The sequence below is a fragment of the Electrophorus electricus genome, chromosome 11 (genome assembly GCF_013358815.1).
Source record: "Electrophorus electricus isolate fEleEle1 chromosome 11, fEleEle1.pri, whole genome shotgun sequence".
NCBI lineage: Eukaryota > Metazoa > Chordata > Actinopteri > Gymnotiformes > Gymnotidae > Electrophorus > Electrophorus electricus.
In genome coordinates this window covers 11,161,119-11,175,000 of record NC_049545.1, presented here as the reverse complement: position 1 = coordinate 11,175,000, position 13,882 = coordinate 11,161,119, and the positions used below count along the sequence as shown (strand labels likewise).

The following is a 13,882-nucleotide window of genomic DNA, read 5'->3' as shown; positions in this document are numbered from 1 at the left end:
CCCTGCATTTATGTTATCGCCAACAAAAAGTAATTTCAATCCCCACTTCTCAGACGAATATTCAGAAATATTGAGACTTGTGTCTCAGACCTTGTGATTCTACACCATGTTATTTGGTTTGCTTGATTTGTCTCAGGTTTAGAAGAGCTATCATAGCAATGCTGCGATGCCAGACCCGACAAGAAGCCACTATCAGCAACCACCTTCCCATGGCTACCTCTCAGTTGCCTCTCAACCTCTGATAATATTACAGTCGCCGTCATGCTCTCTGTTAGCACTGGTTACTGTTTGCACCATTACGAAATTCTAACAGTCTTGCTTGGATTAAAATGCACCTTCTTTGTTGTTTTCTATTAAGCATGTCAACTCAGCAATTACTTAAATGTTGCTGTGTGTGAAGCAGTGTTTTCCAGTACAGACATAGCAGATAAGAACAAAGATAAAATAATCTTCTTAGATAACCTTCTATTCTCACCATAGAGAACCCAGTAAAATGTTGACATGGAGTTCACAGTGTAAAGTCTGTTGTTTTTTGAAACTATTGTATGTAACCATTTGAGCCATTTGAAGCTTTATTACTCTGAATAGGACAAACAGCAAAAGGGATAAAAATAATAGTTAATCCTAAATGTTGGAAAGTGAAATAGTGTAGAAATAGTTTAAATGAAATAGTTAAATGTTGGAACATGAAATAGTGATGTTAAAAATATACTACAATTGAATTTGTTTTGGTTTAGGTTCCTCAAGAAGAATTACAATAGATTTACAAGGAGCAAAAGATTAAAATAAAATAGAGAACCTAAAAAGGCTAGATGTAGGTCATAAGATAAACTCTTAACACTGCTATCATCTATAGTTAATTTATATATCAACATTCATCACAAACTCTACAGCAAAAATATTCTCAATTTGTTCAATGTAGTTACTTTATTTAATTTTTGTACACATCTGTCAAATCATTAGTCACATTAACACAGAGAGCAAACCCAACAACCTTCTTAACATTTAATCATGCTACATTGAACGATACACAGAGTTCAACTATAACCTACACTTAGATTTTAAATATAAATTTAACATGTACAGACCTTTACCACAGTATTATTATTCAAACATTTATGTTGAACTGTGCATTATATGTAATCTTAGAAACTACAGGGCTGCATTCTTGTCCATCATCTGTGAGTTTATTGTGCCACTGTACATTAGGCCTGATTAGTTAGGTGTACAGGTTGTTGATTCCTGCTTATTTTAATTTTATGGTAAGTAATGGAGGGTACAAAGATTGCACGATGTATGTGGAGGTAGGATGGAGCGGTGTGTATGTCAACATCTTCAGGCCACATTGCTGTCTAGCCAGAGCTGGATCTCATCTCGGTTGCTTGTCACCCACTCAATGTTGTTGCTCACGGTCTCCAGGGCCTGCTTTCTGGGCATTTCTCCTGCTCCAGCATTTGGGTGCAGAGCAAAGAAGTTTTGCATCTGAGAAGAGGCAGGCAAATGGATGTGTTTATCAGGGAATTCACTAAAGACCTGGCCCGTCAACATGAAAATAAACAATCATAAAAAGGCTAAATCTGAATCATGATCCCTTTGGGAACAATGCCTCCATGTCATCTTTCCTTAATTTTTCCACATTTTCCACATACTGCACATTTTCAACAGTGGACTATTTCTCACTGGAGTTGTTCACTAAACATCTGTTTTTCATGAACACCTGATTGTGATTGTATTATATTATGGTCCTGTGTCTAGTACCATTGCTGTATACGTTGTTGCCCAAGCGTGTATGGGTTACCTTCCACTGCTGCAGCTCTGTGTTGTATGAACTACTTATTCTGGTAAGCAGACGACCCAGGTTTCTGTCTGTAATAGTGTACCTGAAACAGATGACACACATCAACACCAGCTGGCACACTATAGATCTGTTTCATTGACCCACTTATCTGATTCACTGTGCATCAAATTTATTGGCTATGGGATCTGCTTATTAGCTCTGTTTTATACTGTAAAAAAAAGTTCTCACTGTCATTCTTACTCTCCTGTTGCCAAGGGGATTTACCTGTTTACCTGTTCTCAGTTACCTGTTCACTAAATAGTCCCAGTTGAGGGTGACCCAGTCCCATGCCATGCTTTCACCATACTTGTTTAGGGACACATAACGCACCAAGTTAAACACGTCTTGTCCTCGCACAAGGCTCTCATTCTTAGATGCCTCCAGCAGCCTATCAGAAAACACATCTTATCTGAAGATAATTTTCAAGGTTGCTTCCCAGCACTAGCAACAATTACACAGGAAGCTATAAATGAGCTACCGTAACCAGTCAATAAAAATTAGAGTCCAACTGTCTTTATTTAGTTTGTTGCAGTAACTTGTTATATTACCTTAAAGCATTATGTAGCTTTCCGACAACACTATATATCCTGAGAGGATTTACCTGCTGAGGAGTGAGACATCTTCTATAGAAGCCAGGCCATACAGAAGCTTGTCTTTCTCCTGAGCCAGTGTGGCACTGAGGTACCGCTCAAGCATGATCTCCCAGCTTACTGCTGTTCCTGCGTTCTTCATTCCGTACCGGTACACCAGTAGCCTCAGGTTCACTGGCACACTGCTGTACTCAAAACAGAGACAAAAATACACACTCTGACCTACACTTTACCTCACTCATAGATACATAAATGCACACTTTTACGCTAACCTACACTTTGCTTCCCTCTCTCTTTCCTGTGACCTATTGTGTTGATTTGTGCTAGTTAATAGTTGTTTTTTAGGTAGTTCGTGTTCTTTTACGTTTGACTTTGGAATTTCACCTTTCTGTTCCATTGATCCACTGTTTAAAAATCACAGAAGCCTGATCAAGAATCTCAGTGTCACCCATCTGGCACGCAATGCCAAGTACTGTCTCCCTCAGCAGCCTAGGCAGGAAACATCAAACAGAGCATTTGCTTTCCATTTGCTGCACATAACCATTCAGTATTTACATGTGTCTAACATGTCTGTTGAGTTTGGGTTTACAAGGCCAATGAAATTCTAGAGTGTGAACTGTGACCTTGACTGGTTACAGGACAAGCTTGCCAGATAACACACACCGTTCTGTATGGGTTCCCACATCATCCCAGCCAAGCTCCCTGGAGATCTTCTGCACATGGTCACGGATAAACTTCTGAGCAGGGATAATAAACCTTTAGTGAGAATTATGTTTACACGTTTTAGCCATCATTGCCATATCCACATGCAACTGATTATGCATGTTTAATCAGTTTCCTAATAATTTCCTCTGCAGTAGTGGTGACTTCAAACTAAGAGACTCACCTGAAATTTGGGATAGAGTGTGGAGTTCGATGCCAACATGTCCCTCACATAAGCTATTGAAGAGGAGACTCTCTTCCACACAATGTAGGCTGTCTCGTTGGCCAGGTATTTGGTTAAGTCAAAGGAAATCCCATAATTAACAACATCTGCCCTGTTGAAATACATTATTCATCAAATTCCAGTAGGTTATAAATGTATGTTACAGTTGTACAATCTAGAGTGCCTCCCATGTCAGCTTGCATCTGTGTTTTTAGGTAGCGTCAATTTTGAAGATGTTGGACTAATAATATAAATATTATATTTATATTCAGTCTGACACCAATCTGAAACCAATATCATCTGTTCAGTTTCTCTGTGTTCCAACATTCTTGCATGTTCATGTAAACACATCTTTCTTTAACTTTCTTTAATTATATTTTTACATGTTTAGCAGGTTATTAACCTGTATTACTTTCAGGGTGAATGTACCTTGCCAAAGCAAATACATCATCAATATAACTGCTTCTGTCTGCTGCACTGAACACCTAAAACCAGCAAACAAAAACAGTTAAAAAAAAAACACCAAAAAAAAAAAAAAAAAAAAAAAAAAAAGAGGCCACTGCCCTACACATATCCAATAAAAGTACTATCAACCATGAGACAGTACCAGGTGGTCTGTTAACAACTGCTGGCTGATGGCACTCCACATGCTGTCATGGTGATTGACACGATAAAAACCCATGTGGTCCTTGTTGACTTTAATGAGTCTATCAGTTGAAGGAGAGTAGTCTGTGATAGGTAACTCTGAATAAAGAGCACATGGGAAGCATTAAGAATTAAGACATTTTGAGCTGCGCAATTAGTTTAATTGTCTGCTTGACAAAGTGAAAAGCAATGATGTATTACTCACCTGCTTGACCTTTATCAAACAGGATGGTTGTGGTGGTGTTAGTGGTCAATGAGTGAAACTGCACAGGAATTGTCCATTTGTAGCTGTGAGAGGGATTGATCATTAATCATCTCTCTGTGAACAGCTAAAAAAGGAAGAATTTAAGGGCGTAGTTGGGGCAGGGGTCAATTTGGATATAGCTGTGTTGCTTTTGATTGGTGAGGCAAGAGTAAAGCACCACCAGTGCATGATACAGTAGACTCACCCCAGAGGAGTGCTGGGTTGTGTGGGGTCTGCATTAGGGTTCAAGAGAAACCTCTCCTGGGTAAGTGTGGTCCCCGTGGCTGTGCTGGTAAGACTGAGTACTGGGTAGCCCATCTGTTTGGTCCATGTGTCCATAACATCTGCGACAGGGTACTGGCTTACCTAGAAGTGATCCTCAGTCCATTTAGGCCATTAGCAAGGTGCTGATACTGATTGCAAACATGCACAACCCTTCGCATGATGATATAATCTTGTACGAACAAACAAACCAATAAGCCAAGATTTGATTCTGACAGCCCATGAGTAAAAGAAGATGTGTACCTCTGCCTGTGCTTTCCAAAAATCTGAAGTATTTGCATTCTGGAAAGTGAAGTCTTTCAGATATTTCTGTGGAAATCAGCAAGACTCTAACATAAGCTGTGGATTCAAAGACATCACACAGAACATTACATGAACAAAAAAACGTAGGTAGTTTGCTTACCCGACAACCATCTCTAAATTTGTCTCGACCCATCCAGTACTCCAACATCCTCAAAATTGACGCTCCCTAAAAACACAGACACAAGCTGACAAGGGAGGCACTTTGTAGATTATTTTGTGGTACAAACCCATCTTTTACACAGAGATGTTGCAGATCGGTGTCCACAAACCTAAGTCACAAACAAGAACTAACAAATGAACCATGTGTGTTCTAACAATTCCTCATCTAATGAAAAATTGAAAAACAGATTATTCATCATAGCAAAAGCTGACAGACAGCCACACCTGATAAACTGTTGAATAAACTTACCTTGTTATATGAAATGGCATCAAAGACAGACGTAATCTCAGCTGGAGTAGATACCTCTACGATGATAGGGTGAGAGGAGATGAGTGCATCATCAGCCATGACAGGAAATACATTATCCACAAGCATGATGTCACGCTGGTTGGAAAGAAGAATTTTGAACACTTTACTTAAGTTTAAGTAGCATTAACTTTAGCAACAGTCCTAAATGATGTTCAAAGGGTTTACATAAATATCCATTGGTCTAGTTGCTAAGGTATTGCTTATTATAGTATTTACTATTAATTATTAAATTACCCACCTTTTTTACATTTTGTTTGTGTTCTGTGTGGATCCATATAATCTAACTTTAGTCAGATATTAAACTACTGTCATTATAAATATAGCACATGCTGTGCTAATCTATGCGCATGGCATTGGTTTGGAAAACCCTAACCTTAAATAAGAAACACATTTGTGAACCATAATATGATTTAGTTAGCGTTGATTCTCACCATCCCCCAGCTGAGCTCAGCCTGCTCCACTCCCACATACTCGAAGAAGCTGGCAAATCCCTCATTCAGCCACAGGTCATCCCACCAGGCCATAGTGACAATGTTCCCAAACCACTGTAGGTCAATGTCATTAAACAGCAACGATATAGCTGCATTCGGGAACCACACACCATAACACATACTCTGCTTTTATAACACACGGGATTATGTCTGGGGAACTGGGAATGCTGATTTAAAGGAAGGGTATGTGGTGGAGACATTATCATATAAATATGACAAGAGATTAAGATGAGAGTTTGTGTGGTGGAGATGATGACTCTCCTGTTGCCGTGCTGTGCTGTGACTGTGCTGGTGGGTTGTATTTTGGCATAGTGACTGCTCTTCTCATATGATGTAAGTATATGGTCAGCTTTGGGGCGGTCTCTGAAAATTATATTGTTTTATGGACACCATCTGTGTCCAACCATCTGTGTCCAACAACCTTTGGATGTTCATAAAATATATCAATCTCTCTCTCTCTCTCTCTCTCTCTCTCTCTCTCTCTCTCTCTCTCTCTCTCTCTCTCTCTCTCTCTCTATATATATATATATATATATATATATATATATATATATATATATATATATATATATATATATATATATATATATATATATATATATATGCATCTACATAACATGCCTAATCAGACCTTTATCTGTGTCCTGGCATAATGGAAATGCCATAAACAGAGGGCACTATGTTCACAGTGGTGACCCTGTTCTCGTCATCATAAAGGGTTTGATGAGTAACTGGGAATTTTTTATCACTAAGAGAAAGGAAAAAGGGTTATAGGTTTATAGGGATCCTGGAGTGCATCTCAAATCAACTCCCATGTTTCATATGGAGAGTCAGTCATTTGGTAGGATGAGTAGGAATGATCATTGTGCACTGGTTCGTTTATATGCTAACGCCATAAAATAAAATTTGGATAGCAGCTAAATTAAAACAGCCATTTTTATGTTTGTATTCTGTGTAAGTTACCATGTAGTTTTAATATTGGAGTGTACTAACATATGCTCGCTACCATCTGCATAGGCAGCCAACCCTTTAGCCACTGGATTGTTGCTATGCTATAAACAGCGTTTAAAGGAAAAGAAGGGTGAAGTGTTCAAGTTTTCCAATAAATCCCTTTGTGATCTAATCAGGCCACACGCTTTCATTCTGCATACAGTGAATCAGTTTGAAACATGCATAAATAAAGGGTCATGCAGATGTCTGAGATTATACAAATTGCTAATGAAATTGAGCATGGTTAGTCTGAGCCCTAGACAACATGCAATTCTGGCACTGTATATCATCTCTTTCTGCAACATATGCACAAAATATTATATTGTGATTAGATACACATTATATATGTATTATACTACATATATAATACATATTATGACCACGATGCTAATAGTACACAATAAATATTAAATTGTGATGTCTTATGTGCATATTTCTGCTTTGTGCATTATTAGTATTGCACAGGGCAGTATTTCTAGAGTCCACTTTCTATTACTACTACATAACCTTTGTTAAGAAATAACTAAAAACTAGATATCAGCATTTTAATATACATGGCATATTCAAAACTATAGAATTTTTTTTGTTTTATGTCACCTGGTGCACGAGTTCGTGGGAAATGACACTGGCCACATTCTGCTTGTTATATGATGAAGACTCCTTCTCATCATACAGCAGATTGGTCTCTCTGTAGGTGATCAGGCCCCAGTTTTCCATTGCTCCTGTCCCAAAGTCTGGGATTGCTATCATATCTGCAATAAGAAATCACATAGCTTGTGTTGGGGCCTGCATGACATATAGTAGAAACGGGTTCTATTTAACAATTATTGTCAAATATTAGCTGAGAAACAATTACTAAACTTGGACAACATATTCAAAGTAATGTGTACAAAAGAAGTGAGTCAGACATACAGTAACTGACCAAGACATCCAGATGGGGTGGGGGTTGGGGGGTGATCTGTAATTGTGATGCATTTACCAAGCTTCCCTATAGAGTATGGCATGTCAAAGTATTCTTCAAAATAATCAAAGATGGCCTTAGTAACATTTGCAGCATATTCAGCTGTGTGGATCTGCAATGGCTGGGCATAGATCTTCAGCTGCATGGAGAGAGCAAACCGAACCTTAGCAGAGCATGCATGCCCAGGCTTGTATTCTTTCCACTTTAGAAACTTGCACTGTAATGTTTGGAGAAACAGAAGCAGGCTTACTGGAACTCCCCTCGTGGAGTTGCGCTGTACACAGGCGAACTGGTGCACGGCGAAACATACCAAGTAGGTGCTCATCTTAACAGATTTTTCAAAATAGGTCGTTTCCTTTTGGCCAGGAAGCTTCTTTATGTGCTGTTAGAGAGAATGAACATCCACAGGAGGGAAAGGTTAGCACATTTGCAATTCAACCAGCTGGACACATTTCATCTTTGTACTTTGTACTTTTTAAATGATCTGTGAGTGGAGCAAGTGACTGCTTACTATAGAGCCTGCGAGAAACCAGCACATATATGGATTTGTTCACCCATGTATATTCACAGGCCAAATTTACAGGTTATTTTAAAAAACTGGGAATTTGATTAATTGAAGAGGTGTTGGAGCATGTGAAGCATACCTCCACTGGCATGTTGGACAGAGCTTTATAACTCTCATCATGAGTGATAGAGATGCTGTATGTGGCCTTTTTGTTCGGCTCATCAAAACAGGGAAAAGATTTACGAGCATCGGTGGGTTCGTGGTCTGTGGCCACGATTTTTCTGTAAGAAATCACTGGGGACTTGTAAAAAGCAAACTCAGTCTACATTTCTCCTTCAATGCACACATGTAGAGAAGGCTACACCATAATAGCATTTTTTTTTCATTAAAGTCTAATGATGATTGATTAAGATTAGATTAAACACAGTGCTTATTTTTCCAGTGTAAGAATTTGTTTCATTGGTTTCAGACAGACGGTGGGAACTGCCAGTGAGTCTGAGACAGAGTCCTGTTGTAACTAACACTGATCATACTTCTCCATGTAGTTATTTATCATTAGTGACCCACTACTGTGAAGATTGACTGTTTTCACTAACCCAGCTGGTGAAATTCTGATAATAATTAATTCCTTTGATTTACATTCTGATTTAAGTGTAAAAACTGGAAAATATGCAAATGTATTGATGACATTCAAGAAATGTCCCCTAATATTCTCCCGCACTAAAGTCTCATGGAATACCTCACTATACTTGTAAGGTATAGTATGGGCACAGCACTGACCAGCAAGACCAGCATATGAAAGATGTTTTCCTGGATATATGGCATATTTAACCTCAGCTGTGTTCACCACATTGCTTTGTGTTACTGCAAAATTTCTCACCAATTTTTAAATCAGATAAGAGAGAACTCCCAGTGATAATATGTACAGTCCCCCTCCAACAAACACCCTATCATCAGATGCATCATATGAATTTTGGCTACTCATTGCATGCTTTTGATGTTTCTCAAGCCACTGTGAAATCTAAAGAATTAAGTTTACCCCAGCCATTTTGACCATGGGAAACTGAACAAATTGAAAAAGATTAAGCTGAAGTAAATACACATTCTGAAATGACCAGCTAAGGTACTTCACTGTCCCAAAAGCCTATAAAACATGTTGCAATAGAACTGAACTCTTGGACTGGGTTTCATGTTTGGTCCTTACTGTGAGTTGGCTTATAACCCCTGTTTCCACACACTAGCTAATGGTACTGCAGGGAACACACAGGCTGCCTCTAAGCAGCCCAAAATACTTTTCTGTGTAGGTTTCTGTGCCAGAAAATGACAGGTACTGTTACATAAAACAGCATAATAAAAACACACTGAACTATTTAGCAGAGGTCGGCTTTTACAGGACCCCTGGTGCACTGTGAAAGATGATGTGGAGTAGTCAGAAAGATTGCTATAGTTCAGTTTACAAAATCATGGAGACTAGAATAATCTGACACTGGCTAACACAACGAGAGAATGTTAAGGAATTTAAACAAAGCCAAACGCAAGTGGATGCCACCCACCACATACTGCATATGGCTTTTGCGGGCAGTGAAGTGTGGTGTTCCAAAAGAGACAAGACACTGACCTGGTGACTCCGTTCTCCTGGTAGGTCGTGCTGTAAAAGCCGACCAGGGACCCGTTGAGCCAGCCTTGGAAGTGCAGCGTGAGGATGTAGTGCTCATCGGCACTGGTGGCCCTCAGTTCCTTGGCGGCTTCCACCACCACATACTCACGCTCCTTGTACTCGAAGCATCCCTTAACAGCCACGCCACTGGTGTCGGCTGGGCCGCTGAGCTTCAGGGTGGGAATGACAGAGACAAAGGTCTCTCGGATGTGCAGCCACAGGTGAGAGCTGGGCTTACTCAGTTTCAGGTGGATAGCCACGGTCCCAGTGTACACATCTGTGTTCAGGTCCGGCTCCATGTGCAGGTCATAGTGGAATGGTGTGATGTAGTTTGGCAGGCGGAAATTGGTCCAGCCCCCGCTGGTGTTGTTGGAGGCTTTGCAGGGCCCCCGGGTTGGAGGGGGAGTCGTTGGGCTCACCGTGCTCTCCGGAGAGGAAGTCTTCTGGTTCAGTCCCACACCAAGTCCCACAGCAATGCCTGTTACTATGATGACCAAACAGATGATAGCAACATGCATCCTACGGATACAGCAGTGTTTCTCTTTCTTCTCCAGATCGAAGCTTTCCATGGTAAGTAGTCAGAAGTAGTTAACACACACACAGTCTCTCCCTCTCTCACACACATACACCCTCAACTCACAAACTATTCCTTTGTCTATACAGAGGCAACCACCCAATGAGATACACACGCTGTTCTCAAATTTCCTTATCCCTCTCAAGAGTGGAAGCAGCTGTATTCAAGGAAATCAGAGCCTCCAGCTATGTGGCCATACACATTCACACTCATTCATCTGTCTGTCTGCCATTAGAATTTGCATATTATTTTGAGACAGCCTGCATGCAGATTACAGAAAGAGAAGGTTTTTCCTGCAGACAAAAATTTACATACTTTCCGAGGCCACATTCACACACTATAATCCTAATGTCCAAATAAGGGGCTTCCCTGACAGGTAATCTCTGAAAATATCTACCAGCAGTAACACACACTTGGCAACCCTATAATTCATACCCTTGTTGAGTTAATAATCAATCTATGTCAGTTAATCAGCAATCAAGAGGAAGGATTAGAGACCAGGGATAAGAGGTACTGAAAAATGGGATGTTGTTTCGGAAAAATAAAGGAAAATAGAAGATCAGAGAATACGTGAATTGAGAAGAAAGTGAAGAAGGAGTGGCCTAACGTCATGGCACTTGAGTTTCTCTGCTTTAGTGTATGGCCACTGAGATCATCACAGTCCTACAAATAAATATTTGATAATATATGATTTTGTTTTATTTGACAAATGCATCACTTGCAAATGAAAAGCTCTCTATCACAAACGGAGAAGTAAAGATGCATCTTTGTGCAAAGTGTCTTATTTCTAACATCAAAGGAGATATTGTTAGGTCCTCACTTTGAGAAAAATACTCAAAAGGCTTCCTCATTATCTCACCATCGTAATGCCAGTCAAGTGTTACTCATATGACACAAACTCTAATTATTTGCCAGTTTTCTCAGAAAAACGATTCATAAGGATACTGTAAAACAGTTACAGGCAGAAATATGTTGAAGCTTTTGTTTGTTTGTGTGCTTACATGCATGAGAAATCTTTATGATTTACTATTATGAATTAGGACCCCTCCTCTTCCTGAATCCAAATTTAACCATGGACTATGACAAAGATCTACAGAATTTACAGAAAGTCAAAGAGCACGATTCTTCTCAGAGAAGGATACTCTAGTCTCCCACAGACTTACTAACACAGAAAGTCTGGCAACACACGGTGGAAAGAGATGGAATTAAGGGCAGCTGCAGGCCTGATTCTGTTACTGATTTTACATACAGTCCAAAATATGTGGTTGAAAGACTCAACCTCACATTTCTATGTCTCAAGCAGAAATTGCACAAGGCCCACAGGAAAACTGCACTGAGTGAGATTTAGGAATTTGTACATTCTGTATGAATGTACTTCATCACATTCAGTATGAAAAGGGAAAAAGTGATATACAGCAAACCGTGGAATTAGAGATACAGTTACCAAGCTCACAAGAACACCTGGATAATCAAACAGGAAAACAAGAATACAACCAGAAGACTAAACTGCTTTCAAAGCAAACCTGATCAAATATTGTAGTGAGAAGGAAATAATATTATTCCAAATCAAATTGCAAATGAAGGCAAATTTGCAAAAAGTTTTGTTTTTGTATTGCTCATTAAATTAAAAGGAATCACAGTCTTTTATACTGTTCACGGTTGTGACTTACCAAAACACATGGTGAAATCTGTGGTGATTAAAGCCATATATTATATAGCATATCAAATAAACAGATGATTGTAGTCCATTTGGAGAGATTTTCATATTTGCAGTTGGAGATTCTTATCAGCTTCTTCTGAACACAAAGCCTTTTTTTTTTCTCTGCTTGAACTAACAGACATCAGAGATAAAAATGGAGATGAAAAGATGAACACAAGAGTTAAAAAACAGTCCCCAATTAGACTTGTAAGCAACTCCACTATTCATACACTTCAAGGGCCAGCAAGGGGAAGGTCAATGGTGTCACTGAAAAAAAAAATAAATAGTGCAGCTGTCCACGTGTAAGTGGTAGTATGTTGTGTCATCTCTCTTACAGGACTCGTGGTACATGGTTTCAAAGACACTGCTATATATGGAAAAGATGACATTTAAAGTTATATCACTGCATTTTCATTGCATTGCATTTTCTACATTCACTGGACCACTATAAAAGATATAGCACTATCATCATGAAAGACTGTTTTATGCAGAATCAAGCTCTGAACTTACAGATTAGAGATATAAGACAAAATGGCAAACATAATTTGACTTACAGAACAACGACTGAAGTTAAACCAATACACAGAGGCCATTCATACTCAGGAAGTTTACATTTTACAAAATGTGGGTGCCACATAATTCCAGTGAACCATTATGTACCGACATAAAATTGCAACAACTCAGTGGTGTTGGCTTATGCTACAAAATAAAATGCTAATTGTAAAGTTTAAAATATAGTGATGATTGTGTAATGTTTACTATACCTCCTATGAATACTGCAGTTCTGTACAGCAAGCATCCATGCTGATTATCTAAGAATGAAGACTGCCACAATAGGTAATATGAACAAGCATAAATATTGTTTTTTTTATTTTGAGGATTTGACTAATGCTTAATTGAACCCCTCCAGTAGTGGTGACATTAACTCCAGGATGAGTAGGACAATGTTTAATGTCCAGTAGCAGTAATGACAACTTAATGATGGAGAGGCTCTCCTAGCTGGACATAAGCTAAACCAGAGTAAAATTCAGAATGTTTTAACGGTTTGTAAGTAATTACAACCAAACAAGACAACATAACAATTACACACAAAAAGGAGTTCACATTAAGTAAAATGTCAAGTATGTCAAATAGGTAATTATTTATTTTTTCCTTTACTCTCTCTTAGCATTAGCACTTTTGTTAACAGAAAAGTGTTCCATACCATTTACTTTTACCCTACATAAACAGTTAAAGGGAGACTTGTTTTGACCATTTAACATTATACCATTTATGTTGCAAGGAAATATGCAATATATTCAAATTAGTCTTTCTCTTATATGGCATAACAAAATTTCTAAATTATGTAAAAGACAATACCATCTGTATAGTGCTTAGTTAAAACAAGTTTTACACACCAGAGGCCTACATTCACTCATCTTGCCATCAGCCACCATTTTGGAAAAAGTGCAGAGTTCTGAGCTAATCTTTCATTTTTATAAGTTGAAAAAAATCCTCAGCAAGTAAGCTTTGACATGTATTTTCTGACCAGAACGCATTTTGGTTTGAGATAATAGTCATTATACCCAACATGTAGAACATGTACTTCTAGAAGTCAGCATTTGTGTGTGCACACGGGTATTATGTTGCATTGGATATGTTGTACATTTGCCAGCAATCAGCTCTTTCCAGTGTATTCCAAAAATACTTGATAGGGTTGCAAAGGGGAAA

At 38.8% G+C, this 13,882-nt stretch overlaps 2 protein-coding genes across 4 annotated transcripts in view; one reads left to right on the top strand and one right to left on the bottom strand.

Moving 5' to 3' along the window:
- The window catches only part of rrh (retinal pigment epithelium-derived rhodopsin homolog), a 3,625-nt gene extending 2,844 nt beyond the window's left edge, over positions 1 to 781 (top strand). Inside the window, exons 6-7 of the mRNA XM_035531818.1 lie at positions 1 to 29; positions 137 to 781. The exon at positions 1 to 29 is cut by the window's left edge and continues 150 nt beyond it. Coding sequence (XP_035387711.1) covers positions 1 to 29; positions 137 to 242 — 135 coding nt within the window. The 3' untranslated portion in view covers positions 243 to 781. The remainder of the gene's footprint in view (positions 30 to 136) is intronic.
- A 144-nt stretch (positions 782 to 925) lies between these two features.
- enpep (glutamyl aminopeptidase) lies at positions 926 to 12,404 on the bottom strand. 3 transcript variants are annotated; one of them, XM_027023621.2, is made up of 21 exons: positions 12,144 to 12,404; positions 9,861 to 10,383; positions 8,382 to 8,523; positions 7,988 to 8,119; positions 7,756 to 7,876; positions 7,374 to 7,528; positions 5,727 to 5,840; positions 5,236 to 5,370; positions 4,927 to 4,992; positions 4,767 to 4,832; positions 4,447 to 4,607; positions 4,203 to 4,285; positions 3,960 to 4,096; positions 3,782 to 3,837; positions 3,314 to 3,464; positions 3,091 to 3,164; positions 2,812 to 2,916; positions 2,439 to 2,612; positions 2,085 to 2,225; positions 1,799 to 1,880; positions 926 to 1,482 (listed from the first exon to the last, which is right to left on the bottom strand). In XM_027023621.2, exons 1-21 carry the CDS (start codon positions 12,178 to 12,180, stop codon positions 1,336 to 1,338), a joined length of 2,802 nt encoding a protein of 933 aa, XP_026879422.2. In that variant the 5' UTR covers positions 12,181 to 12,404; the 3' UTR covers positions 926 to 1,335. The 3 variants fall into 3 exon arrangements, with proteins under 3 accessions (XP_026879422.2, XP_026879420.2, XP_026879423.2); XM_027023619.2 differs by lacking the exon at positions 12,144 to 12,404 and having other exon boundaries at positions 9,861 to 10,670; XM_027023622.2 differs by lacking the exons at positions 926 to 1,482; positions 12,144 to 12,404 and having other exon boundaries at positions 2,071 to 2,225; positions 9,861 to 10,670.
- Between the last annotated feature and the right edge of the window lie 1,478 nt (positions 12,405 to 13,882).

Coding starts and splice junctions, on each gene's coding strand:
- enpep (XM_027023619.2), bottom strand. CDS start 10,468: ATGGAAAGCTTCGATCTGGAGAAGAAAGAGAAACACTGCTGTATCCGT. Junction 8,524..9,860: donor CAGGAGAACGGAGTCACCAG/GTCAGTGTCTTG, acceptor GATTTCTTACAG/AAAAATCGTGGCCACAGACC. Junction 2,226..2,438: donor GATGTCTCACTCCTCAGCAG/GTAAATCCTCTC, acceptor GTTTTCTGATAG/GCTGCTGGAGGCATCTAAGA.